Source organism: Arvicanthis niloticus, chromosome 23, assembly GCF_011762505.2.
Source record: "Arvicanthis niloticus isolate mArvNil1 chromosome 23, mArvNil1.pat.X, whole genome shotgun sequence".
NCBI classification, from domain to species: Eukaryota; Metazoa; Chordata; class Mammalia; order Rodentia; family Muridae; genus Arvicanthis; species Arvicanthis niloticus.
Window position 1 is genome coordinate 13,164,747 of NC_133430.1, and position 27,589 is coordinate 13,192,335.

General features: G+C 41.1%; 1 protein-coding gene across 6 annotated transcripts in view; it reads right to left on the minus strand.

Annotated features, from left to right (window-relative positions):
* Positions 1-27,589, minus strand: part of Papola (poly(A) polymerase alpha) — a 49,672-nt gene extending 22,083 nt beyond the window's left edge. For 3 of the 6 annotated variants that reach the window (XM_076921255.1, XM_076921253.1, XM_076921252.1), the window contains exons 1-11: positions 27,372-27,589; positions 12,651-12,824; positions 11,710-11,776; positions 8,116-8,197; positions 6,082-6,191; positions 5,265-5,318; positions 4,060-4,171; positions 3,302-3,391; positions 3,072-3,210; positions 1,517-1,589; positions 209-329 (exon numbers count right to left, since the gene is read on the minus strand). In XM_076921255.1, coding sequence (XP_076777370.1) covers positions 209-329; positions 1,517-1,589; positions 3,072-3,210; positions 3,302-3,391; positions 4,060-4,171; positions 5,265-5,318; positions 6,082-6,191; positions 8,116-8,197; positions 11,710-11,776; positions 12,651-12,824; positions 27,372-27,379 — 1,030 coding nt within the window. In that variant the 5' untranslated portion in view covers positions 27,380-27,589. Of the gene's footprint in view, positions 1-208; positions 330-1,516; positions 1,590-3,071; positions 3,211-3,301; positions 3,392-4,059; positions 4,172-5,264; positions 5,319-6,081; positions 6,192-8,115; positions 8,198-11,709; positions 11,777-12,650; positions 12,855-27,371 lie in introns of all 6 variants that reach the window. The other 3 variants (XM_076921254.1, XM_076921251.1, XM_076921250.1) reach the window with 1 other exon arrangement.

A 27,589-nucleotide genomic window follows, 5' to 3' on the forward strand; every position in this document is an offset into this window, starting at 1 on the left:
TCCAAGTCTGTAAGTGCACTTCATTCTCCAACACACTGTCAGAGTAAACTGCTTAAACACTGCTGAGTTACTCTCCAATACAGCATCAAAAATAAAGGCACAACCCCAGTCTGGCAATTCAATTACATCACACAACTAGCTGAGTGCTGGGTTGGCAACAGTAGGCAGACCCTTTTCTATGAAGTAGAGCAGAAGCAGAAACACTTACCTTGTTTAAACTCCTCAACCATGACCATCCGTGTTGAAACGGACACATTGTACGTGGAGTTCTGTTGTGGGTATGCTGGTGTAATTATAGGCATAAGATGGTACCTATCACTGGGGTTTACCTACATACAACAACAGCCAATCAGTTTCTTCAAGTATATACACAACAGATACTTGGACTTTTACCCCTTGTTAAACTGAACCAATGATTACATTTTACTTCATTCATAGCTGGAGTTGAGAAATAAAAAACACAGGTCAAGAGACTGTTTTATAGAAATTTTTTACAGAATGAAAGATCTAGTCAACAGTCTGTTCCCAAGATGGAGGTATAACTACCTTGCAACCTGACTGCATGTACCTGCTGGCAAAACCAAAACAAAACAGAAAAACATAGTTGAAAAACTATTGTTTTTCTGCATTTGACAGCATAAATGAGAGTGCCTGCAAAATTTCACTTTTAAGGCTTCTTATAAAACTCACATTAAATAAGACGGGACTGTCCTGGCAAACAGTGAAAGCTTATTAACAGAGGTAGAACAGCTCTGGGCCGGTGACAACAGGATGATTTAGTGACTGCTCATCTGAACACTGTGTGGCTCATCCCCACAGAGGCAACTACACTCTCCCTTAAATGCTCTGAAGCTTAGGCAACTTAAAAGTACATAGCTTGGGGCAGAGCCCAAAAGGACTTAAAAGATTTTGATATTGTAATAAATAACAAATTTAAAAAATGTATGATCTCAAAAACCTGGAAAGTTGATTCCAATTAACAAAGCTAATGTTACTACCACCTAAAAAGTATAAGGAATAAATGCTATCTGTAACTTTTCAACAAAATGGGTGGCCTTCCTTAACACATGTCTGCATCTCTGAAACACTAAGCCAGACTTCACAATTATAGCACGGCCCCTGCAATCCTGCTACATACAAGCACTATGCAAGAGCTTTCTAAAACAAGCCAATTTAACAATACTTAGATCAAATAAAAAAATATACAGGGATTTTTAGTATCCTTTTATTTTTTTTTTTTTAAAGCACAAACGCCCATACAACTTTGACTTACAAGATAATGCTATATGGAATAAGTTGTTAGTGAAATCTGTATCAACTGTGTACAATTAAATGTGGTTTACAGGGTACAGCATTACACTTCTCACACCGGAGGACAATTAGAGAGCAGGTCATCTATAACAAGTGAAATATGGGTGCATCCACTCATTTGTAAGAACTGGGCGGCCTCCTTGTTTATGCAGGTGACTTGTTATTGAACAGTGTGAATTTGTAGGGGAAAAAATAATACACTAACCCTTGGGTCCCACACAGGCAAATTAAGATTGCATTCTTCAGGCTGTTTCAATAGCACTGGATTTGGCCATTCCCTGTTCAAAAAGATTGTAGCACTTGATAAGACTATTGGACATTAGCATCTAAACGTTTCTGTTAAACATACAGCATTTGTGAATGCAACCCTGCTTCACTCACTTGGCATATCACCACAGCTTCTCATTCCTTTCTGTTTAAGTAATATTCCTCTATGAAATTAGATCATGATAGCTTTCTCAAACTCATGTCAAACATCTGCTCTGCCGAAGAACTGATAAAGCACTAACAAATAAAGACGTGCCACCTCAAGACATCTAGTGTGTTCACCTGGACCTCTAACAAGGCTAGTCCCCATTTAAAGAGAAAACTCTTGTAGTTCCATCCACGGACATTTGCAGAGTCACTTATAACTCTAGTCAAGGCGCTAGGAGTAACTGTGAAAGTTAACCAGGACGATGCTTCCAGGGATTACTATATGTAATACAGTCATGTTATAAAATGTATTCATGCTACTTCAGTCAGACATAAAGATCAAAGATGAAAAATGTTTCTTTTGCTTAGTACAAATTAAGCTGGCCTACTAGAAATGTTCATGGTTCGCCTTGGGGATCACCTTAAGAGAAGTTCTAGTCTAACCTTGCCACGCCTCACTCTCCATGACAAAGGCAAAGCAGCAGAACTGTACTGGAAGGAGCAGGGGCTATAAATTAAGTTCACAGAGCCTGTTACCAATGACTACAAAGGAACAATTGTTTCTCTACATGAATAAAGGAAGGTGTTGGCAATATGAAAGACAAATCTCATTAAGATAATTTGATTGAAACCCCAACTCTTGGTGTCAAAGTAACTACCACAAGTTGGCAGTGTGCTGGACTTTTCTTAAAACTCATCAACATGTGTATCTTGATTAGGAGACTTTAATGGATCTCTCCTGGGCTAAAAATAAAAAGTCTTAAAGGATCCAGTGACTATGTTTATTTTTCAGTCACTTAAAATTATTTTTTAAAAAACTGTTATAAAAGTGACACCTTTAAAACTTTGCCAAGTAACATGACCAGCTCAAGGTAAAACAATCACAAACCAATAGCCTAGGAATAGATCAAGGGATCAGAATAAAAGAACTGGCGTGTGTGAATTCTACCCACCCTATTAACAGAGCAGATGGCAGCACACATTACAGTAGCTAAGTTCAGAGTGTATTTGGAGGGTAGGCTCACACAAGTAGCATAGGTTTTAGTTGCCTTATGACCCTGGCAGAACTAGGGAAAAGAAACAGAATTTAGGTTTACCTTTTCACATACAATGTCTCTTCCCAACATGGAAGCTTTACCTTGAACTAAAACTGGCTGGGTTTTTGGCGGGACTGGTGACTAAACTGGAGGCCTTGTGCGTGCCAGGCAAGCAGTCTACCACTGAGCTACACCCTCAGCCCACAAACTAAAATTGGAATCTGAAACCAGCTGTAGAAATGTCACAGAAATAAGACTAAACTTCAGTGTCTACAATCAATTTTATTGTAATATAATCTAAAAACATACCATTTAGAAAATACCAAGAAAAATTTATGTACAAGAGTGGATGCTATTGCGTTTGGATAAAGCTGGCAAGTTCTTGCTACTAGCATAGCCCAGGAAACACCTCCGAGGAAACCTAATATATTGGAATAGATGTTGTGCCCTGTTGATAAGGGAAAAGCAAAAAGATTAAGTTAGTGTTGACGAAGAGCTTAAATGTTTGTAATAAGCTAGCCAACAAATTCTGAACTCACGTTTGGCCCACAGTTTGATGGCTCTCAGAGTTAACCTGAAGTTGTCAATGTTTGGTACTAGATGTAAAATCTCATCGGTTACCCTGCAACCTGATTAACGGAGCGAGAGAAACACAACATTAAGCCTCAGGTGTTATGACAGTGTCATCACAATTTCCTAACTATCCTCAAATTAAACCCTTATTTGGTGGAATGACTATGTGAATTCAATAGAGTTAAAAGGCACAAAATCAAGAAGTTCTTTCCTGTCCCAAGCACAGTCCTAAACCACAGCTAACACACCTAGCAGTTTGCCTCCAACTTACAACTCATGACTTTTTCATATATATTCCCTGAGGAGTTAGTCACCTAAAGCTTCCAATAGTTGTCCCAAAGCACTGGTAATGAGCTATGTTAACATTTTTTTAAAAGAGAAAAAAAAAAAAAAACTTTTTCACTTATCTGATAAAATTATAAAGCAACTATCAAATGCAAATTAATGAAGGGTACACAGTAAAGCCTCAATCACTAGCAACATTATAAATGTCAGTCTTTTTAAGGATCTAACATACCATTAATAACAGGGAAAAGTGTAAGCAACTATAAGACACAGCTCTGTAGTCTTTCCAGGGTAAATAAAGAATGTTTTTTTTTATATCCATTATGCATTTACAATGGCTTCCAAAACTTTCAATACAAAGCATACGTTTTAAAAACTGTTATTTACTATTTGACAAAAAGCCCTCCAACTTCACGAAAGGAAGCAGGCTTTTACATACCATTAAGGCTTCTTATGCATCTTATATCTAGGTTTTTAAGCAGACTGTCATCTCGTAGATCCAAATCTTCTGGAATAGTCTGCAGTGCTAATCTTGCAAACAAAATATCAATCTAAAAAAAAATAAAATCTAACATTCCATATCTGTCAAACTATTTTTATGGCATTTTCTACCTTTTTTTTTTTTTTTTTTTTAAATTCTTAAAGCCCTCTCATTGCCCATGAACCTCGCAACGGCTACAATAACTCATAAGAAGCCTATGCTGTATACACAGGCAGATTGTTTAATCTAAGTTGGCTAAAGCATGGCAACAGTGATATGAAATAGAACCTACCAAATAGTACATGTCATTTTGACCGTGAAGTCTACTGACTTTGCTACATGCATCTACTGAATTAAGCATCTGTAGGAGCTGTAAGCTGGCTACATTTTCTTAAAGGGGCAAAATACACTCATAATTAGGTCAGAAAAGACCTCACATACTCATTTATTTTCACATGCAAAAACAGTAGGTATAGTCACCTTATATTTTAATTATAAATACCTTTATATTTAAACACTGGCTATAAATCAAAACTATGCAAATTTAAATCTTAACCAAATTTAACATTTTTGACTATTTACTAAAACCAGTAGTGCAACCTTGCATAAGTTAGGTCTCTTATATAGCAATTCTAAAAACCACCTCTGTAACTATATTTAAAAAAACAACAACAAAGACAGCAAGTTTCAGCAACGTTATCATCATGACATCATCACTCTTCAATACAAGTAAAGTAACTAAGAACCAGTTCTGTGGCAACACCTCTCTGTGCTCTAGTGGGGTAGGACACTGACTCTATCAAACTACTTAAGGCTCTGTCAGCTCACACTGCCCATCTTTTCAAAGTATTTATACAAATTAACCTAAATAAAAAGGCTACTTGCAAAAAAAGACTGCCTGAACTAGAACACAGAGTTTACATGGGAAGAAAACAGCACAGCAGTAGCTTCCAGTCCTGAGTCCGTTGCGTGCACTTCCACTGAGAGTTCAAAAAGAACCTACCTACACACACTCCACAAAGAACAGACACCCAATTCTGAAACAAAGAAACTGTTGGTGTTAACCAACTAACAAATCCTTACTGGCAATCAACTTGTTATCTAAATGGACCACAATCCAGGACAGCCCAGACCAAAAGCTGCCCACTAGGACTAGGCCTTACCTCTATCCCATCAAAACAGAGTTTGATAACTGGTACAAATGCCTCTTCAACAGCCTGCAAGAAAGTGAACAAGTTTAGTTCCTGAAGCTCTGCCTATGACAAATGGTTCCACTACCTTTTACTTCGTTTGTCTGAGCCAGGGTCTCAATTAGACCAGGTTGGCCTCAAACCAACCACACAGCTGAGAATACCCTGACCTTCTGCTCATCCTGCCTCTACTTCCTAAGTACCAAGATCACAGGTAAGCTATGTGGCTACTACTGTTACTTTATAAAATATGACACTTGAAATTCTTTCAACATAATTTAGCATAATTCCCAACAAAAAAAAGTTTTTAAGCTATCAATTTTAACACTCTAAGCCTGGGGGCTCAAAATTCTCCATTTCCAGCTGGGCAGTGGTGGTGCACATCTTTAATCCCAGCACTTGGGAGGCAGAGGCAGGCGGATTTCTGAGTTTGAGGCCAGCCTGGTCTACAGAGTGAGTTCCAGGACAGCCAGGACTACACAAAGAAACCCTGTCTCGAAAAACAAAACAAACAAACAACAAAAAAAAAAAATCCTCCATTTCTATCATAGGAAATATGGCTGTTCAGAGATTACTTTCTCATTGTGTTTGCTTCTGTTTTCCAGTTTGTAAGTTTACAAGTTTGTCATTATAGTTGTATTGTAAAATACAAATACAAATGCATGCTGAGTGTTTAAAATTGCCTGGCAAATATGCCGGCTCAATTAAATGATTCCTCTACCTGTAAATACATCTTTCAACAGACTAAATGGCATTTAACTCTCCCTCTTTCACCCCAGTATGTACATACTCTTAAATCTTTCACTTCTTCTTGTAATTTCAATTTATCATAGAATGAGGAGAAAAAGTCACTTCGATCAACATGTCTTGGTGCAACACACAACGCATCAATATCAGCACCTTAAAAAAAGGAAATCAACCATCACACAAGAGTACAAGGAAACTGTCTTGTATCTTATCAGTAACAGTATAAGATTTGTCTGACATGACATTGGCAAGCTTTCTAGAATTTTGTCTCCCTGACACACACAACTAGCTAGTAGGGAAAGGTACTGCTTGCTAAGTAATGGGCACAATTTTCTTCAGACATACTGTATTTAAAATGGACTCCATAAACAAGTCAAAAGAAGGGTGAGCCAGGACTTTCCTGGAGAGCACTAATCCATGGTCTTGATTTCATCGTTACACAAACACTGTTCTCCTTTATGTCCTTTTCAGTGGTGGTCAGTGCTTCTCTGCTCAAAGTGTTAAAACTAAAAACTTGAACAGAGATGTCAACAGAATCAGGTCAGTGTATAAGACTAAACATCCTACTCAAAATAGTGACCTGCAGTGTGCAAGGCACACAACACATATCAAAAGTAAACACACTATATAAGCAACAAGACAGGGAGAGACAGTAGAGTGCCGAGGCATACACAGTCCTATCTGAAGAGACACCTTACAATACAATGTTTTGTTGGCTGTTGCTTCTGAGTCTGACCTCTTCTACCTGAGCTGTATACACTGGTCCTGCCTGCCTCTTTTAAGACTCTGACTCCTATTTTTGAAAGTGAAATCAAGCCTGGTGGTGGTGGTATACACCTTTGAAACAGAGACAAGTGAGTCTGAGTTCAAGGACAGCCTGATCTACACAGAGAAACCCAGTTTCAGGAGAAAAAAGTTCAACTGTTTTAAGAAATATAAAATATAATGAAAATTAAGAACTTAGTTATGGGGGTGGGGGGTTGTGGTGAGGCAGCTCATTGGTTAAGAGCACTGGCTGCTCTTGCAGAAAACTCAAGGTTAGTTCCTAGCACCTACATAGCAGTTCAGACCAGTCCTCTAGTTTTCAGATCCAGTAAATTCAATGCCCTCTTCTGGCTTCTGCAGGTACCTGTCATACATGTGGTACTCATACTACATACATACAGGCATAAGAAAATCCATATAGACAATAAAAATGCATATTTTTAAGAAGAAATAGAGTCACTCTTTTTTTTAATGTAAATATTCAATGTGATCACCAGTAGTAGCTGCAGACACACTGGTTCAGTTTTTGATAAGCTGTACTTTACAATCTATCTGCAATAAACAAAGTGAGGACAAGAAAACAAGACTTTCTTAGAATTCTGACACTTTCTTCTCATATCCAGCGATACTCTTCAGAAAGAATGAAGGAGCCGGGCGGTGGTTTTAATCCCAGCACTTGGGAGGCAGAAGCAGGCAGATTTCTGAGTTTGAGGTCAGCCTGGTCTACAGAGTGAGTTCCAGGACAGCCAGGGCTACACAGAGAAACGCTGTCTTGAAAAACAACAAAACAAAACAGAAGAAAGAGAGAGAGAAAGAGAGAAAGAGAGAAGGAAGGAAGGAAGGAAGGAAGGAAGGAAGGAAGGAAGGAAAGAAAGAATCAAGCAATCTTTGGAGAGCTGTCACAGACCACAGGGGAAGTGCTCTGCACCCACACTTTCCAATGCAAGAAACCAGCCCAGTGCTGTTGGATACAGAAAACGTGCCTTATTCCACTGGTAAGCTGAGCTTATTACTATACTGCATCACAGGTATCAGGTAGAGAAGCTCTGTCTGATTGGAAATAATTAAGACTCCTTGCCCAACACTTGGGAGGCAGAGGCAGGTGGATTTCTGAGTTTGAGGCCAGCCTGGTCTACAGAGTGAGTTCCAGGACAGCCAGGGCTACACAGAGAAACCCTGTCTCGAAAAACCAAAAAGACTCCTTAAAAGATTCACTTTGATAACCAAAGCTTGTGTATGACTCATTACAAACTGTCAAAATCTTAAAGAAATACAAGTTCTACTAGCTCAAAATAAGCAAAATATTATTTACCTTTTGTATGTACTCCTAGTCTGTAAGATCCAAAGGTAAAAATTTTTCCCCCAACATTTTCAATTACAGATTGTGGAAGATTCTGTTGAACAAAAACAATAGTTGTTAGTAAAGCAGGGAAACCAACTGAAATGAGAGAACAACTTATTTCTCAGTTGTTATTTGTTAATTTGTGGGGAGAGTCTTTCTGTTTTTTGTTTTATGAATCCCAAGAACTAGGATTATAAAAATGTTAATGAAGCTATACGGTTTTTTTTTTTCTTTTTTGTGGGGGGAGGGGTTGAGACAGGGTTTTTCTGTGGAGAACTGGCTATCCTGGAACTCACTCTGTAGACCAGGCTGGCCTTGAACTCAGAAATTTGCCTGCCTCAGCCTCCCAAGTGCTGGGACTAAAGGCGTGCGCCACCACTGCCCAATGATGCTATACTTTTAAAAAGCGGCGGCAGCAGCAGGGATGTGGCTCAGGTGGCAGAATCCTTGATTGTCTATCAAGTCCTAAGCTGGTCCTCAGCTCTACATAAAACTGGGACAGTGGCACACCCTGTACTCCTCAACACCAGGGAGGTGGTGGGAGAATGATCCTCGATCCAGGTCATCCTCACCTTTACATATGGACCTTGAGGCCAGCCTGCCTCAAGAATCCCCATCTCAAAACATTCCAGGCAATGGTAGTGCACGCCTTTAAGGAAGAGCAGGTGGCTCTCTGTGAGTCTGAGGCCAGCCTAAAACTACAGAATAAGTGCCAGGACAGCCAGGGCTACACAGAGAAACCCTATCTCGAAAAACAAACAAACCAAAACATACATACATACATACATACATACATACATACATACATACATACATAAAAATAGGTTTATCAAGATCACTCAATATATGAAAGCACTCACAACTAAGCCTGACAACCTGGGTAACTAAATTCCAGAACCCATATGGTAGAAGAAAGTGACTCCACACACTTGTTCTCTGACCTCCACACACACCCATAAACAAAGTAAATGTAATAAACGTTTGATATAAAGAATTATGAGATTCAAAAATATTCCCAGGAAGACTGACTTGGCTTCTATGTCAGCCTGGGCTACCAGGCTAGAACAGTGATCAGTCAATGGGTGGATCCAAGCCCAGGCCTTGCCTTACAAGGCCCCATTTTCATCAACTTGCCACTCAATACAGAACCACATTATTCAAAAAGAACACAAACCAAACAAGAGAGGAATGAGCATTCATTCTGTTTTGCCAAATAATTTTTCTTAAACCTGAGGGAGAGGGGAGAAGAACTGCATCAAAAAAAATCACTAATTTGCCCAACTTACAATGCTAGCTGCTAGCAGAAAGCTAAGCAAGAATGAAGGTCACTAGAGTGCAAGGCCAGTCTGGACTCCACAGAAGATATTGTCTCATTTAAAAAAAAAAAAAAAACACCAATATTTAAATAAGAGTTGTCAGTTCAAATCAGGCATGGTGCCATAAAACTGTACTCCCAGAACTTGGCAGACTGAGATGAAAGGATCACTATAAATCTGAGGGCAGCCTAGCCCACCTACAGAGACCATGCCTCAAAGAACAGAATCACTGGTTCAGTGCAACACTAAAACCGACTTCCCTGGCTCCTGGGCTGGATGGAATACCGTGAATACAACTACACTACTGAAAGGGATCTTCAGAGTCAATGCCATCTCCATGAAAACTGTAATTATACTCTTCACAGAACGAAAACGAAACCGAAACCAAAATTTCTATGAAGGCATAAAAAACTCAGACTGGCCTAACTAATCTTACACAGGAAAAGCAGTGGTGGAGGAGCCATGATACCAAATTTTACTAGAGCAGTAGCAAAACTTTGAAACTGACACAAAACAGTAATCTACAGATCAACAGAACATAGCACAGGACCCAGAGCTAAACTCACACCATGCAGCCTTCTTTCATCACAAAAATCCGTGTTCTTGAACCAGTGATGCCACAAAATGAGTAGCTCTGTGACTAGCCTCCCAGACTCTCTATTATCCACTTAGTGATGGATAGTAACCATACGGGGGAGATCCTACCTAGCTTTATGAGTAACAGAGGACACTATGAGATGGGTTTGGATCTACAGTGGGTCTATCATCTGCCTTTCACAGAATGGTCCAGTATGTATGTATCCAGAGGAGGCAACATCATATGCCATAGATATCTGCACATCTGTTTACAACTATCCACAACAACAAGACAAATGAAATAAGAAAATATGGCAAATGTTCAAAGTGCAGTTCATTCAGCCATAAAGAATAAAATTAGAGGGACACTTCTTGCTCAGCCCATAAAACTTACCTTTCCAATTACTATCAAAAAAAATCTGTTAGTAAGTTACACGCAGGACATAAAAGACTGCCATTTAGAATGCTCCAGTTGTTCCATTTTTAACCAGATGTTTAAAACATAAAAGATATTTTAAGAACAGTATCAACTTACTTAAAACCAAGTAATTACTTCTCCCTAAGTTACTACCATCTTCTGTTCTGTTCGCTACCAGTTTTTTCAGCTGTATATAAATTAAGCATGCATTTTTCTATTACAGAAGAAAAATTACTGCTATTTATGCAACTTATAAAAATGGGTTAAATACACTCCACACAGCTCTAAAAACTTTTCCTTTACCAGGTTCTTCAACTGTGTGAATGAGTGCAGTGAAAGTGCCTTGAATTCAGAGAATACAATGATCTTCTGTCTGAGTATCTAAAACTGAAAAGTATATAAAACTACAAACAAACAAACAAACAAAAAAAAAAAAAAAAGGGAAGGAAGAAGGCAGGGGTGGGTGGGGGTAGGGGCAACAGAAGAGAGCTGGAGATGGCTTGGTGGTTAAGAGCATTGGCTGCTCTTCTAGAAGACACAAGTTCAGTTCCCAGCACCCACAACCCACATGGCAGCTCACAAAATCTGTAGCTGCAGTTCCAGGGGATCTGATGCCCCCCTCTGACCTTTTCAAGCACCAGAAACATGGTACACAGGTATACCTACCTGTAGGCAAAACACCTATAAACTTAGATTCTCAAGTATGGTAGGTACTGAATCCAGAGGTGGAACATTCCAAAAAATATAATAAGCATTTTAAACCACTTTCATTTGTGATTAGAGACATGGGTCTTAAAACACAGGCCAGGCTAACCTCAAATCTTAATCCTCCAGCCTCCACCTTCCAATGGGACTGCCGATCGATGCCACATCCACCTTAATCATGGGAATCCTTCCCTGAAGTAATCCTTAGAAGAATGAGCCATGATTCACAATTACTCTAACCAGAGAGTATTTTAATTTTTTTTTTTTTTTTTTTGACAATTCACTGATTTCAGTTGGCTTTTTTCAAAATAACAAGCAATTTGGAAACTTACAAATAATAATGGCATATCTGAAAATGTTTCAATCCTGGCTGGCTGTGCTGCATGTTCCTTTAGTCCCAGTATCAGGAGGCTGAGGCTGGGGGACCTCTGTGAATCTGAAGTCAGCCTCATCTACATAGTGTGCTCTGGGACAAAATAAAGCAAACCCTATCTCAAAAACAAACAACCCACAAAGGACTGCGGCCCGGCTTCTGCGGTGCCACCTTACCTTGCTCTCACTGATGTCTCGTATCCACTCTTTCACCAGGTTATTTAATTTTCCCAAAATTAAAATCCTGTTGATAAAGCAATTAGTTGTTTATTACTCACTACAAATTAAGTTATAAATAAGTGGTTTACTAAGTTTTACTTTTCTTGTTTTTTAGACATTGTCTTACTACATAGCCTAGGCTGGCCTAGAACTCACAATCCTCCCTCTGCCACCCAAGTACTGAAATTATAGGCATGTGCTACCACATTAGACTTTATTCATTTGTTCACAGATCAGGCTTCTTAATTATGCAATCTAGGTTGGCCTTGAAATCACAGGAATATGCCAACTTTTGCTTCTCCAGTGCTGGGATTAAAGATGTGGGCTACCACACCCACAGAAACTTAACATTGGTTCTGCACTGGTGTTTGTACACTGGTTAAAGCATTTCATTTTCACCTACATTATAACCAAGAGCCACCAGAATTTTTTTTTAATTTTATTTATGTATGTGTTTTCCTTGCATGTATGTCTACATACATGCTTTGTGTGTAGAGGCCAGAAGAAGGCACTGGATACCCTGAAACTGGAGTTACAGATGTGTGAAAACTACTAGGTGAGTACTAGGGAAAAAAACCTAGGTCCTCAGTAAGACCAGGCAGTGGGCTTCACCTCTGAGCCATCTCCAGTTCCCATCAAAGAACTGTTCATTGGGCTAAGAGTAGCTCATTGTAGAGCACTTGCCTACAATGTGCAATGTTGAAGCCCTAACCAAGACTATTCTGTGCCACCCTCCCAAAGAAATCATACTTATAGCAACAAGACTGTTTATAGAAAACAAGCTCTCAGAGTGTCAGTCTTGTGTGAAACAAGATTCAGAGTAAGCTAACCTTCTCAATGAGTGGGAAATGCCTCAAAATTCATCAGCTATAAGCACACGTTCACCTGTGTCTCCTTACCTGCGCTGCAGTTCTTCTTCTTCTTCAAAAACCCCAAAGGGCTTTAGCGTCTCGATGAGCTTCTGTGTGAGTAGGCAGTCAGTCTCCTTGGGGGCTGCTAAGCTGATAGGAGAGGTAATGCCATAGTGCCTCTGTGGCGGCTGCGTTTGTTGTGATCCCTGCGTTGTAACTGGACTAAAAATGGAATTGGATAAACTTTCTTTACTGCCAAAAAAAAAAATTCTACAATTTGAAATTAATCAACATGATGTGAACAGGCCCGACAGTAAAAAGCACTTTCACACAGCTTCTCCAGACCATGCTGCACACACTTGGACTTTCTTTTCAGACAGGAGCTGCAGTACAACCTAGGCTGGCCAAAGCTACCCTCTTGTCTCAGTCTTGGAATGCCAGAACTACAGGCGTGTTGTCATCATGCTCGGCTCCAAATTTTTACTTTGAAAAGACATCTTGCTTCACAACAAAATATATCCCTAGATACTTTGAAATAGAATATATCAATAAATGATTTCTCCTCCTCCAGAAACTTTAATATCACTTAAACACCAAAATAAATGGAAGAACCCAGATCGACACACTACTAGAACACATGTAATACAGAACACACTCAGTCTTCACAGAGAGAGTACAATACAGAAAGTAAACCTTCTACAAATTTAACAATTAGTCTTTCTGCAGTGTTATTTCTAAAGCCCTGATAAACACTACAGGAAAAAGAATGTGTTTCAGCTGGGCATCTGGTGTACAGTAATCCCAGCATTCAGAAGGCAGAAACAAAATTGCCTACAAAACCCTATCTCAAGAAATGAAAAGCAATTGCTATTTTTTGACATAAGATTCTAAGTAAAACTTAGCATGTGACTTAACAGATGATGTATGTAATGGGGCAGAGAACACAGACAAGTTCAATTTTAAGGGAAAGAGCTATATTCATACTAAGTTTCTGACACACTTTTTGAAAGAGTTCCACCTGATAAATAATATGCATTAAATGTCAGGATACTTTTATGTACAGATCCACTGGACTCTGCTTTTGTCTTCTAATACTGACACAGATGTAAGCATGCCAGGAAATGCATCCTGTTTGTGACTAAGGAGCCACTTAGCTAGCTGTGTCTTCTAATCACTGTGCCCTGATGTATTTACATGTTACTGAAAAAAATAAGAATCTGATCTATCTGCTGCATCAATCATTGAACTCCTCTCTAGTCTCTTCAACCTGTTCTAAACTGTGTAATTTGCTGGATTGCAATGTTCCTTTCAAAAGTCAGGAAACCACATGAACACCAAGCGGTTTCTTAAAGCTAAAAAACTAAAGATTTTATTTTTCAAAATTATAGAGCATCTATGACTCAGATATGGTTAGTATTTTTTCAAAACTGATATGAAACAGAGAGCCCTCGAAACCACATGACTAAGCAGTGGTAGCTCACATATCTAACTCAAGCACTCAGGAGGCAGACGCAGATGATGAGTCGCAGACAGGCAGGGATAGCCACTTAGTAAGATGCTGCCTTACCACCTTCCCAACTCTAAGAATGTCAACCTTACACTTACCCATGGACCAGCACAATGGGGCCTGCTTCACACTCTCTTGCACTGAGATTCGCCAACTACAGTCCCCATGACTGTGCCAGTGTGTAAGTGTTGAGCATAAAGAACATTTATTTTTGTTTTGTTTCAGACAAGATTAGCCCATGCAGCCCATGAAAAGCTGTAACTTTTCACCCTCCTGCTTCAGATCAGGCATGCCAGGATGAGAATGTGCCACGGTGCCCAGCTCTCAGAAGAGGTTTTAACATTAAGTAAAGCTAAAAACAAAACCAAGTCTAAGCTAGGTTTGTTCAGTACAGCACTCCTACAAGTGCTGAAATCACATTTCAGTGACTTTAAAGCATACTCCATCTCAGCCTGTGTTGTACAAGCAAAGAAACTATGTTCCTCTGCTTTCTTCACCTTGGCTGTTATAAATTCCTTACCCTTCAGTTCAGTTTAGATAATTAGCAAAATGCAAACTACTTGCTGTAGATTTCAAAATCTTCACCATTCCCAACCCCCCTTCAAATCTACAGTTTTATTATCAGACACACAACACACAAAAGCTTGGAATCCTCTTGTCAAGGTCACCATATCAGTGTATCAGGAGACAGGTTTAGATTTGCAAATCCACACAAAGCTCTTTAATCTAGAGCAAGATATGGTGGTATACGCCTACAACCTCAGAATTGAGGTAGATCAAGGATTCAAGGTCACTACAGAAGTGCATCCAGAGAGAGGAGAAGACAGAAGGGTATCCAGAGAAAGGAGCGGATAGAACAGCATCCAGAGAGAGGAGAAGACAGAAGGGCATCCCACTCCTCCATTAAGTAAGGCCAGCCTAGGCTACAAAAGACTGTGTCTTTTAAAAAAAAAATCAAAAAGAGGTTTAAAAAATTGTTCATCCTACTTTTATTTGGGGAGGGGGCTTTATGTCCATATTGGACTCCATGCCAAAAAGATAAGGAGATCATATGCAAGTTTACTTCAACTCAAAACGCAGTCATCTAGCTAAAATATGTACCTGTTATGCATACATACACATGTACAAATAAACACACATCTCATCTAACTCAAAAACATATAGAACACATATCTACGATTTACACACGTACATACACGCACACACAAATCATCTAATTCAAGTAAGAACATGCATAATAAAGATTGGGAGATGGCTCAGCCTGTAAGGTACTTTCCTTATAGGTCTGCTGACAACTGAGTTCAATCTCCAGAACCCACATAAAAAAGATACAGCCGGGCAGTGGTGGCGCATGCTTTTAGTCCCAGCACTTGGGAGTCAGAGGAAGAGGCAGGTGGATTTCTGAGTTCGAGGCCAGCCTGGTCTACAGAGTGAGTTCCAGGGCAGCCAGGACTACGAAGAGAAACCCTGTCTCGAAAGAAAAAAAAAAAAAAAAAAAAGCAAGATATAGGAATGGGCCAGCTCTGATCCCAGAACACAGCTATGATCCTAAGGGAGCACAGGAGGTGAAGACTGGGAGTGGCAGAAACCAGAAACTTTGGAATGAACAAAGAAGGAAGCTGTGACACCATGGAGGAAGCACAGGCATCAAGACAGTGCGCAGGATGGAATGCACTCTCTCACAATAAAAGCAAACATATGTTCAAAACACAATGGGGCCTGTTTGGAACACCCATAACATCCCAAGAAGAAATACTGTTATTACACTTTAAACAGAAAACTCACCCTTCCCATTTAACATTTAAAATTAAATACAGAGAGCTCAGAGAAAGAACAAGTATGCAGGAGTCAGTAGGTACAGAACAGAGAGAGCAAGGGGAACATAAAGAAATCAAACACAGTGCTAAAAGCATGTTAAGACATCTTTTTGCTACTCTTCAGTTTCTTACAAAACAGAAATATACACCTCAATTTTGGAAGCCTGAACCAAAACTCTTAAGAATGAAGACTACACCATACATGTCCCAGAGCTGTTCACAGCGATCTGTCTCTCAAAACATCGGGCCACATCTACCACTGTGAAGAACAGTTTTATTCAGACATTACTCTACTTTGTTGGGCCTATGACACATGCCCGTAGTCCTAACACTTTGGGGTACGGAAAGAGGCCATCCTCAGCTCTATGTAAGTTCAAGGTCACCTGGCAATATAAAACTCTGCCCCAAAACATGAAAGACTAAACTTGGCTTCATGTTTACCCTGATCTAAGTGTACCTGTCAGGATGCTCAGCCTCACTTCAGGCTCATGGCAATGTAGGCAGCTGAGCATGAAGTAGAACCTGCGACAGAAAACCAAAATCAAGACTTCCTCCTTAAAATTTTTATTTTCCTTATTTGACAGATAGAAAAAGGAACACAGCGTTTTGAGTATAAAAATGTAGACTGTAACCCTAGCACTGAAGAGACTCAGGAAGTTAGCGCCAAGCTCAAGGCCAGCCTGGTCTACACTGCAAAACCAAGTGGGCAAAGTGTAGAAAGTTATCTCAAGAATGAAAGGGTCAGGCGGCAGGGATACTGTTCTTCATGTCAACAGAAGTAAACTCAGTTTATGCTTTTAAAGTGAAATGTGGCACTGTTCACCAAACCTTAAAAGCAGATACTAACTTCCTAAAGCCTAACAGCGGTGTCAGCTCTAGCCATCCACCTCTCAAAGCTTCTGACACTCAAAACACAGAGCCTCAGCAACTTTTTAAAAACTAGGAGATCAGGCTGACATAATCTACAACACACTTTTAAAAAACATAACAAGCTGGGCATGGTGACTCTAGGCTTAGAATCCCAGCACTCAGTAGGTTGAGGCAGGAGAATGGTCATGAGTTTGGAGTCCTGCTGTACTAGAGAAAAGCTATCTTGCAAGATGGGAAACAGCACCTAATATCTTGCACAAATGTGTGCCTTTATCTACATCTAAATAAAAGCAGAACAGGATGGAATGTTCCATACTCCTAGTTTAAAAGGACAGTTGTGTGCCCTTCCCCCAGCCATGAGCAGGCCTGAGAGACCCTGCTTACCACAACAGACCAAGTAATAGGATCTATGTGGAGTTACCTACCTTAGCTGCACAGAACACAGAAGCAGAACTGCCCCTAGGCTTGCCTTGAGATATCTCCTGGCAGTGACCTAGAACGAATTATGGATTGTCCCACCCATCTCCAGCTGAAACCAGGAGGGGTTTTGGGTTGGGCCTTTCCCTTAAATTAAGAGCTGAACATTAAAGCTTTGATCCTTGATCAGAGAACTTTGTCTTGGCTTCATCTCTTCTCACCCTCCCTTTTCATTCCCAGCCCCCCTTTCAGGTGAACCCAGGCAGCTACACAGTAGTAAGAAAGTAACACATTACTGCAATTCTGGTACTTGGCATGTTGAAACAGGAAAACCTACAGTTGGGGGCTAACCTAGGCTACAGAGACAATATTTTTAGGTTTTTTTTTTTTTTTTTTTTTTTTTTTGGTTGTTTTGTTTTTGTTTTTTTTGAGACAGGGTTTCTCTGTGTAGCCCTGGCTGTCCTGGAACTCACTCTGTAGACCAGGCTGGCCTCGAACTCAGAAATCTGCCTGCCTCTGCCTCCCAAGTGCTGGGATTAAAGGCCTGCACCACCACTGCTTAACTTGCTGCCTAGTCTTTGAAAGTAATCAAATAAATTACAATGACATATTTACCAAAACGATTCCTATACTTTTAAATGTCATTTAAGTAGTAAAAAGAAATCTGGGCAGAAAAGGAATATCTCAAAGTTAACATAATATGTATTTAATATTAAATCTGGGGGCTAGAGAGATGTCTCAGTGGTTAAGAACACTTGCTGCTCTTACAAAGGACCACCAGAGTTCAGTTCCCAGTAATACCCATATTAGATGGCTCATTACCACCTCTGACTCCAGGTAGGGGGATCTGATGTTCTCTTCTGGCCTCCACAGTTATACTTATGTGCACAGATCCTTTCCACACAGAGAATGATTAACAATAATAAAACAAATATTTTAAGCAGTAATTCTCAGCCAGGTATACTAATTTATCCCTGTAATCTGGGAACACACAAGGCTGAGACAGAAAGATTAACAAGAATTTGAGGCCAGTCAAGGCCACACACTGAGTTCCAGACTTTAACAAAAAGTTTAGCATTAAACAGTAACTTAGCAACAAGGGCCTAACAGCAGATTCTAAAGACGACTAATTAATCAGTCACTTGTTCTACGTCAATCATACTAGTTATTTAGAACACAGCTTTTTTCCGTTTTAAACTCAGCCTGGCCTGGAATAACCAATCGTCCTGCCTCAGCCTGCTGGCTGCTGAGACTACTAAAACAGGACAGCATGCCTGACTACAATATTAAAAATTTATGAAAAATTGGGTCATGCATCCAGTATTTAGTAAGCAGCAGTGGCCATGGGTCAAACAAATAATGTAACAGGTCTCACTCAAGGGTTAAATACAAAAAGTATGATGAAGCTCAAGACCAAACTGTCAATTCTAGGTAGACTGTGGAAGGAAAAGAACATACGTTGTTCAGTCAAAGGTTAGGTCACATTCCCTGTCTCCTTAAGATTTTTTTTTTTTTTTTTTTTTTTTTTTTTGGTTTTTCGAGACAGGGTTTCTCTGTGTTACCTTGGCTGTCCTGGAACTCACTCTGCAGACTAGGCTGGCCTCAAACTCTGCCTGCCTCTGCCTCCCAAGTGCAGGGATTAAAGGCGTGCACGACCACTGCCCAGCCAATGTTTGTTTTAATAAAGTTGCATTTATTTGATTTTATGTGTGTTTTACCTGTGTGTATTTGTGTATACCATGTGTGTGCCTAGGGAGTCAGAAGAATGTTGAATACCTCACAAGTGGACTTCCAAGTGGTTTTTTTAATGGATACATGGGTACTGGGAACCAAACCTGGGTCCTCTTCAAGAGCAAAAAGTGCTCTTAAGTGCTGAGCCAACTCCCTAAGTCCTAAGGGTGTTCTAACTGTCCCTCTGCTACAAAGTCAATGGGGTGAAGGAGAACACTCCTGCATCAACTTTCCAAGGACACCTCGAAAATTAATAGACCCTGGAGTGCATTAGAAAAACCAAAGATACATTCAACTGACAGTACTGAATATTAATTCCAAGCAGTACAATTTAAATGTTTCTTGTGGTAACTCATGCCTGTAATCCCAGCACTGCAATGCTTAGGAAAAAGGATCAGAGCTTAAAGCCAGCCTGGGCTACATAAACACTGTCAAAAACCATAAATATTTATTATAATTGAAATAACTAGAATCTATTTCTCAGCCATAAAACTGTAAAAACTGTCATGAAATATAAAATGGCTTATGGATGCAATCTAGAAAGAACCCAAATTTGAAAGACAACTCTGAAAAGGTATTTAACAAACTCTCTTCCCCAAATTTTTCAATTTCCACAAATAAAAACACTATACTATGTAGGCTTATGTGAGTTAACCTTCAATGGCAATTTGAATGGATTTAAAATCACCATGGAAACACACTTCTCCATCAAGGTGGATGCTTCTAACAAGGTTTAACTGAGGAAGACTAACCCTGAATCTAGGCGGCACTGTCATAAGGGCCAGGTCACCATGTTTTCTACAGACAAGAAGCTCAACACCAACACTCATCTTGTTTGCTAACTGTAACATTCACTGTTACCACAGCTTATGCCAAAACTTTCAACCAGACACACTCTAACTTCAAATGATAGGCCAAAGTTGTTTCTCTCCTAGCCTGTAGACCAAAAGCTATACTCCGCAGTCACTAAAGCTAGCTACTTTTTTAAAAGCTAGGTACTATGAATGAATGCACTCCTAACTGCTCAGGAGATCACTTGAGGCAAGAAGTGCTTAGGCCAGCCTGGGCAACTGTAAAATCTTTCTCTTGTCTTTTTCAAAAACAGAATGTGCTGGGCATGGTAGCAGCCCATGCTCTTAACCCGGGCACTCCAGAAGCAAAGACAGGCAGATCTCAGAGTTCAAAGCCAACCTATCCTACATAGTGAGTTCCAGGATAGTCATGACTATACAGTGAAACAGTATCCAAGAAAAAGTAATAGTAAATAAATTCTTTGAGAACTCTGTACAATGTATTTTGGTTATATTCATCTCCTGTTTTTCCCCTAATGCCTCCTAGACACACCAAGACCTTTCCCCAAAACAAAAACATAACCGAGATCCCAGGTTCCACTGTATGTAGTATTATCACAGTAATGTAGTAAGTACATGTTCCACACACTAGACAAACTTGAATTTCCCCCTTTGTAGTTCTGAGGAATTCCTCCACTGAACCGTATCCCTTCCTAGCCCTTCAAAAACATGTTTTCAGCTGAGGCAGGCAGCTCAGGAAGTTCAGGACCAGCCTGGTCTACAGATTTAAGTTCCAGGATAGCCCGTTGGGGGAAGGGGGGCAGGGGACAATCACATTTTAAGCTTTTTCTTATTTGTTATCATTATTTGATGTGTAGGGGATCTGAGAGAGCATGCCCCAGCTCACGGATGGTGAACACAAAGCCTAAGGAACGGATGAGCTCCTTCCACCTTTTCTTGGGTTCCAGGGATTGAACTAGAATGTACTTTATCAGCTGAGCATCTCACTGCCTGCCCCAAAGCTATGGACAAGTCTGGAATACTGGCACATCCCTGTAATCTCAGCAAGGGAGAAATGCCAGTCTGTAACCAGCCTGCAATGCATAACAAGCCCCTAACCAAACAACCACCACTGCAAACTAGGAAATCAGGCTGGAGAGATGGCTCAGCCAAGGCCTGATAAACCTAAGTTCAATCCACAGGACTCACAGGTAAAAGAACTCACAGAATCTTCTCTGACCTTTACATGCCCACTGTGGCATACACTCACTAGTCACACAAACATACGTAACAGTTCAACCCCTCCACCCATAGACACACAAGTAAACAATGTTTTAAAAAAAAAACTACCAAGGGCATCAACTTAAACAATTTTAAGGGAAACTGGATGTCATAAAACATCATGACCAAAAGTAAGTTGGAGGAAGAAAGAGTTTATTTCAGCTTACACTTTAGGGTCCATGATGAAGAAGTCAGGGCAGGAACTCAAGCAGGACAGAAGGGAATTAAATCAAAGTCCTTGGAGAGAACACTGGCTTACTGGCTTGCTCTCCACAGCTTTCTCAGTCTGATTTCTTATATAACCTAGGACCATCTGCCCAGATATGGCACCGCCCTAGTGGGCTGGGCCCTACCATAACAATCAATCAATACCCTGCAGACTTGCCTACAGACTTGCCTACAGGCAATAAGATTCATTTTCTCAACTGAGGTTATTTTCCCTGATAACTTCAGCTTGTGTCAAATAGACAAAAACAAAAAACAAAAAAAACAAAACAAAACAAAAAAAAAAAACAACAAAAACAAACAAAAAAGCAAAAAAAGCCAGGCAGTGGTGGTGCACGCCTTTAATCCCAGCACTTGGGAGGCGGAGGCAGAGGCAGAGGCAGGCCAGCCTGAAGTGAGTTCCAGGACAGCCAGGGCTACACAGAGAAACCCTGTCTCAAAAAAAAAAAAAAAAAAAAAACAAAAACAAAACAAAAACAAAACAAAAAAAAACAAAAACAAAACAAAAAAAACTGACAGAAACTAGTACAGTCTGTGAGCTGATACTGTACAATTAGTTAAAAGCTGTTATGCAAGTGAACATATAGAATTAAAGGCATAAAGAAATAAGAACTAGAGCCGGGCGGTGGTGGCACAGGCCTTTAATCTTAGCACTTGGGAGGCAGAGGCAGGCAGATTTCTGAGTTCAAGGCCAGTCTGATCTACAGAGTGAGTTCCAGGACAGCCAGGGCTACACAGAGAAACCCTGTCTCAAAAAAAAAAAAAAGAGAGAGAGAACTAGCTAAGCATATAAATGGTCTTGTTTTCATGAAAAGTAGATTTTTAAAACTTGCCTCGAGGCAAATGAAGGTAAAATTTCAGTGTACTGATAGCACAAAGTTGACTTTCCAAGTATGAAACGTCTTGCTGAGCCAAAACATTTTTAAAAATATTTATTTTTATGAATATGAGTACTGTAGCTGTCTTCAGACACACTAGAAGAGGGCATCAGATCCCATTACAGATGGTTGTGAGCCACCATGTGGTTGCTGGGAATTGAACTCAGGACCTCTGGAAGAGCAGTCCGTGCTCTTAACCACCAAGCTATCTCTCCAGCACCCAAACCAAAACATTTTCAAGTTATGTTATTAAGCCAGAAAGATATTTTTGCCTTAAGTAAAAAAGATGAAGGTGTTTAGGGAGAAGGAATCAAACATGCCCATGAATATGCTGAGTAGAAAGCAGCACCCCAGAGACCACAGTCAGCATAGAGCAGCAAGCAATTCTTTCATCCACAACATTAACCTCCAATCTTGGAGCTGGGAAGATGTCTCAGTCAAGTGCTTGGCACACAATCACAAAGATCTTAGTTCAAATCCCTAGCACCCCTCTAAAAAGCCAACTCCAGCTCCAAGTATCTGTAACCCCAGGCCTCTTGGAAAAGGAGGAGGCCTAAGTGGATCCCTAGAGCCCAGTGTCCAGCCGGCCAGGGAAGCTTATTTAGTGGACCCCAGATTCAGATCTGCTGTCTTAAAAAGCAAAGTGGAGAGCAAGAGAGGAAAACATTCAGTGACAATCTCTAGCATCCACAAGAGTGTGCATAGATGTGTGCTCACCCACACCTGTTCCCCAATTCAGAAATCATTTTTCTAAAGATTACCTAATAATACCTTTTCTTTACCCCATTCTTCCATTACTCTATTTTTGCTCTTAATATTGCCTTGTTTTTAAGTTATACTCCTCTTAGAGACCTGAAATGAAGTAACTAAAATTGCAGCCTTAAAGAAAATACAATCACTGTATACCAAAAAACTATTCTACATATTATGCCCATCCTCTTCAATGTTTAAAAAAAACAAGAAAACAAAAACCACCAGCTCAGCCCTCAGCCTACTGCAGGGCTACACAGCAGCAGTTCAAACTTTTACCGCCGTCCTCCAATCCTTCCTTAAAATCCACAAAACAGCCCAAAACTTTTTGTGGGTTCTGTCCACCAAAGTTTATTATACTGCAAAATTAGAGTTGAGAACTAAAGCATGTGTTTATCTAACAAGAAGCTCTCAGCATAATATACCTATAAAATAGGAGTTTCAAAAAAATCCTTTCTCTAACAAGTATTAAGGAGAAATTACATTTCTGTAAATCTCAATTCCGGATAAGCAAATTCCAGCTGGATTCTACTATCCGCTTCTGCATTCAATCTACTTCAATAAATTATTTGGTTGATGCACATGAATATAACCTGGCACCCTATCTTACAAAGAATTACAGACATCCTCTAAAAATTAACCCGTCTTAGAGCATTCTGGTATCATCCAAAGCATCTGTACTGTGAGAAGCAGACAGAACAGCAGAAACAAGCTTTCCAAAGCCTGATTCACGCTTAAAGCTCTATTTACCAGCCACAGCAAACACTGCCAAGTTGTTTTCCTTGAGGTGACACCCTCACTTATTCTTCAGTTTAAGTGTCCGATGTTAAACACTCTACACAAGCATCACAAGTCCCATGATAACAGTATTAGTTTAAGTCAACTCACACACAGTGCTCTTCCTCACAACTAATATTCTCCATTCTATTGCCACACCATACTAAAAGACAATCTCAAGGCTTTATAAAACTCAGGCTTTTATAAAACTAGCGTTTTTCGTTCTTTGAACTACCAAGGATGGAAGTCAGGACCTCATTCCTGCTCAGACCCTCTACTAGCCAAGTACCCCACAACTAAAGCTGGCATGAAGCTTCAAAACTTCCCCACCCAGCTCTGAGAGAGGCCATAATTCCAGCCTTAGAAGACTGGAGCACAAGTGAGAGGCTAGCCTGCATGGTAGCAAGAACCTGTCTCAAAAAAAGAAGAAAAAAAAAACTTATCAAGTTTTTAAATCCCAGCACCTGGGAGGCGGAGGGAGGTGGATTTCTGAGTTCAAGAGTCCAGCCTGGTCTACAGAGTGAGTTCCAGGACAGCCAGGGCTATACAGAGAAATCCTGTCTTGGGAAAAAAAAATAGTGGGGCACGCCTTTAATCTGAACACTCAAGGGGGCAGAGGCAGGCAGATCTCTGGGCTCAAGGACAGCCAAGGCTACACAAAGAAGCCTTGTCTCAAAAAGAGAGAGAGAGGGAGGGAAGGAGGAAGGGAGGGAGGGAAAAGGTGGAGGGGGAAGAGACAGACTCCTTGGCAGAATAAAGGGGCAGGAGATGGGACAGGAGGTAGAGAAGGGTGCCTATGAGAGTAGTACTCACACAAGCATGAAAACATAACAAAACCCATTATTGTGTGTGTGTGTGTGTATATCTATATGTATATGTATATATATATATATATATATATATATATATATACACACACAATGTTTGCTAATAATAAATTGCTGTCTCCTGTCTTTGAGCCAGGATCTTTTATCATGTAGCTTAAGCTGTCTTCAAGCCTAAAACCCTCTCCTCCACTTCTACTGCTGAGATTATAGTTTGCATTATTACCCTGGGCACTTCACATGCCTGCACCATGAGATTCCTAAGGCATTCCTACCACTGCCTTCACACCATCAGTGCAAATGTCAAGAGCAACACCATCTGCTCTCAACCCTGTTGAAAGGATCTCAGTAACTAACACCCAGTACCTTCCCACTGCACCAGCAGACAGACCACTCTAAGCCACAGCCACATTATATCTCCTAGCAGGGCTCTACCTTTGACTCTAGGCCCATTCTCTCTGATAAAAGCCCTTCATATACCCACAAGAACTACTGTCTTCTAAGTCTCACTAAATAGTTGTTCCAACAGCTTCAACATTGTCAAGAGTGTGGCATGGATGCTAAGTCACTGGTACTGGTACAAAGAATGGTCTGGCCACTAGCATATGGCATATAGAATAAAATGTCCATAATGATATACACTTTACATTAATGAAGTGGTTCTTAAACCAACCAACTATGCCCCTCAGGTACATCTGGAGAAGTCTGGAGACACCTGTGTTTGCCATGCTGAGAAGTTCCTGGGGTAAAGCTGCTGACATCCACTAAGCAGGTCAGAGGTACTATTACACACCCAAGAAGACATGGGAGGAAAAAGCAATTAGGTGAGAAACTCTCTTCACAGAGAATGCAGAAATTTCAAGTATTTTATAGTGTTTGCTTCCTCTATAACGTTTCTAAGTTTTACACTATGGCAGTCAAAAAGTAACAGCATGCCGGGCAGTGCCTTTAATCCCAGCACTTGGGAGGCAGAGGCAGGCAGATTTCTGAGTTTGAGGCCAGCCTGGTCTACAGAGTGAGTTCCAGGACAGTCAAGGCTACACAGAGAAACCCTGTCTCGAAAAAAAAAAAAAAAAAAAAAGTACCAGCATTTTCCAAAATATGTATGTAATTATATATAAAACATATACCTGTGAGAATGCTTTGCAATGATTCAATCTATTCTGACCATTCACTTGAGTTGTCTATGATTCAACCCCAACTTACATGTCCAAATTTAAGATACACCAAAAAAACCACACTGAGTCTCTAAGAATCAAACTCTATCTCTGGATATGTCAACTCAAAAGATCAAAGGTAAAAATCATGGCAAGTGACACTGGAACACAGGAAAACAAGGCATGCCATGGAGAGGTGAGCTCAGTACAGAGCCCTCAAAAAAAAAAAAAAAAAAAAAAAAAAAAAAAAACTAGTGAAGAAGGCCTGTCCTCCGAAAGCAGGCAGTCTTTGGTTTTCCTGGATTGTTTAGGAGTCCCAGTACACTCTGGCTTAGAAGACAGCTTATAAGAAAACTGGCTGTAGAGCTCAAATCCCATGAAATACACAAAGGAAGGGTCATTCGTGGACTGTCCTGGAACTCACTCTGTAGACCAGGCTGGCCTGGAACTCAGAAATCCGCCTGCCTCTGCCTCCCAAGTCAAAGGCTTAAAGGGATTAAAGGTGTGCGCCACCACTGCCCGGCTAAAGAACAGACTAAAGAACTTCAAGCATAGACCTGGGCGTGCACAGTGCTCGTGCAGTCTCTGTACCGTTCCACCCTCAAAAGTGTGCTGAAATCAAAATTGCAGGAAACCTGTACTCACCCTCCTACCCTCACTCCCTGACACAAGCTAACATTTCTAATCTGAAATCTTCCATATTTTTTTCTTAGTACAGATGTATCAGAAAGAACAGTCTGGATGAGCTAATACAAGGTCATCATGCGGCAACACCCACTCATTCCCATCTATCTGAGTCCCACCGAAAAACACCGAACATCTTTATAGATTCTATTCTCGTGCCCCTTTACCCTGGTTCCATGAAGAATGAGTCAACGGGAACTTTATGAATTCTACATCTGTATACTGTGGTTAATTACGCCCAACTAATGTTCTCACGACAGAAATACAGCTGACATGTCTCAGGACCAAACATCAGCGTCGAGTGAAACTAGCAAGCTAGTATATGAAAAAAGAAGAGCGCGTGAAACCCACTTTTAAGTTATTATTAAGTCCAATCCGCGAGCTTTCGTGTTGAGGCTACGTCCAAAACTAACTGCCCCTCTGGTTGGGGAGGAAAAGCAGTTCCACAACCTAAGCTTTTACAAGGTGTTTTAAGCGGAATACAAAGCCCTCATCTACTTCTGAATCCCACCAATGGGCTTCCAAATACCTTCCTTAGGAGAAACGGGAGAGAGATTAAGTAAAAAGGAAGCACGACAGACGCGTGTAAAGTAGACCTAGTGGCATTAGAAGGCCTAAGTGAATTAGCTCAAAGCGTACACTCGGAATCACAACGTAAGTGATCCGAGGGCTGGAGGGACCAGGTAGGGCGACTAAGCCAGGTTGCCTAGTCACAACAAAGCAGGGAAGGCGCCGCCCGCAGCCCGGCGTTGCGGAGCAGCAACCCGGCCCGCCAGCGCGGCCTGCTCCCGGCCCCGGTTCCTCACCCGCTCCGAGGAGAGAAGCGGAAGTGGGGAGCTAGGGGGCTGGACGGCGCCTTGGTGAAAACGGGGACAGGAAGGAACCCGGGAGCCGCGGCCCGCCAGTCCGCGTCGGCCGCCGTTCCGCTTTGGGATCTTGCGGGGACCCGCGCCCGAGAAGCCGGAAGCCGCGGCCCAGGGCGCCCGTGCGCCTCCCCTCCCCCTCCGCCACCCCCGGGGCCCAGCCGGCGTGCGCCTCACTCAGCACGCCAATCACTTACAACGGCATCGTCTCCGGCGCCGGCACCGCCCAGTCACTTCCCCCCCGCGACCGCTGCCGCCCTGGGCATGATCCACCGAGGCGGGAAGGACGGCGGCCTGCCTCAGCCCCGGGGCCAACCCAGTCCTGCACCCGCGCCCCGCCGCTTTAAGCGCTTCTCCTCCTTCCCCTTCGTCCTAACATGGCGCCCGAGCGCTACCACAGCAACGTTCTAGAACC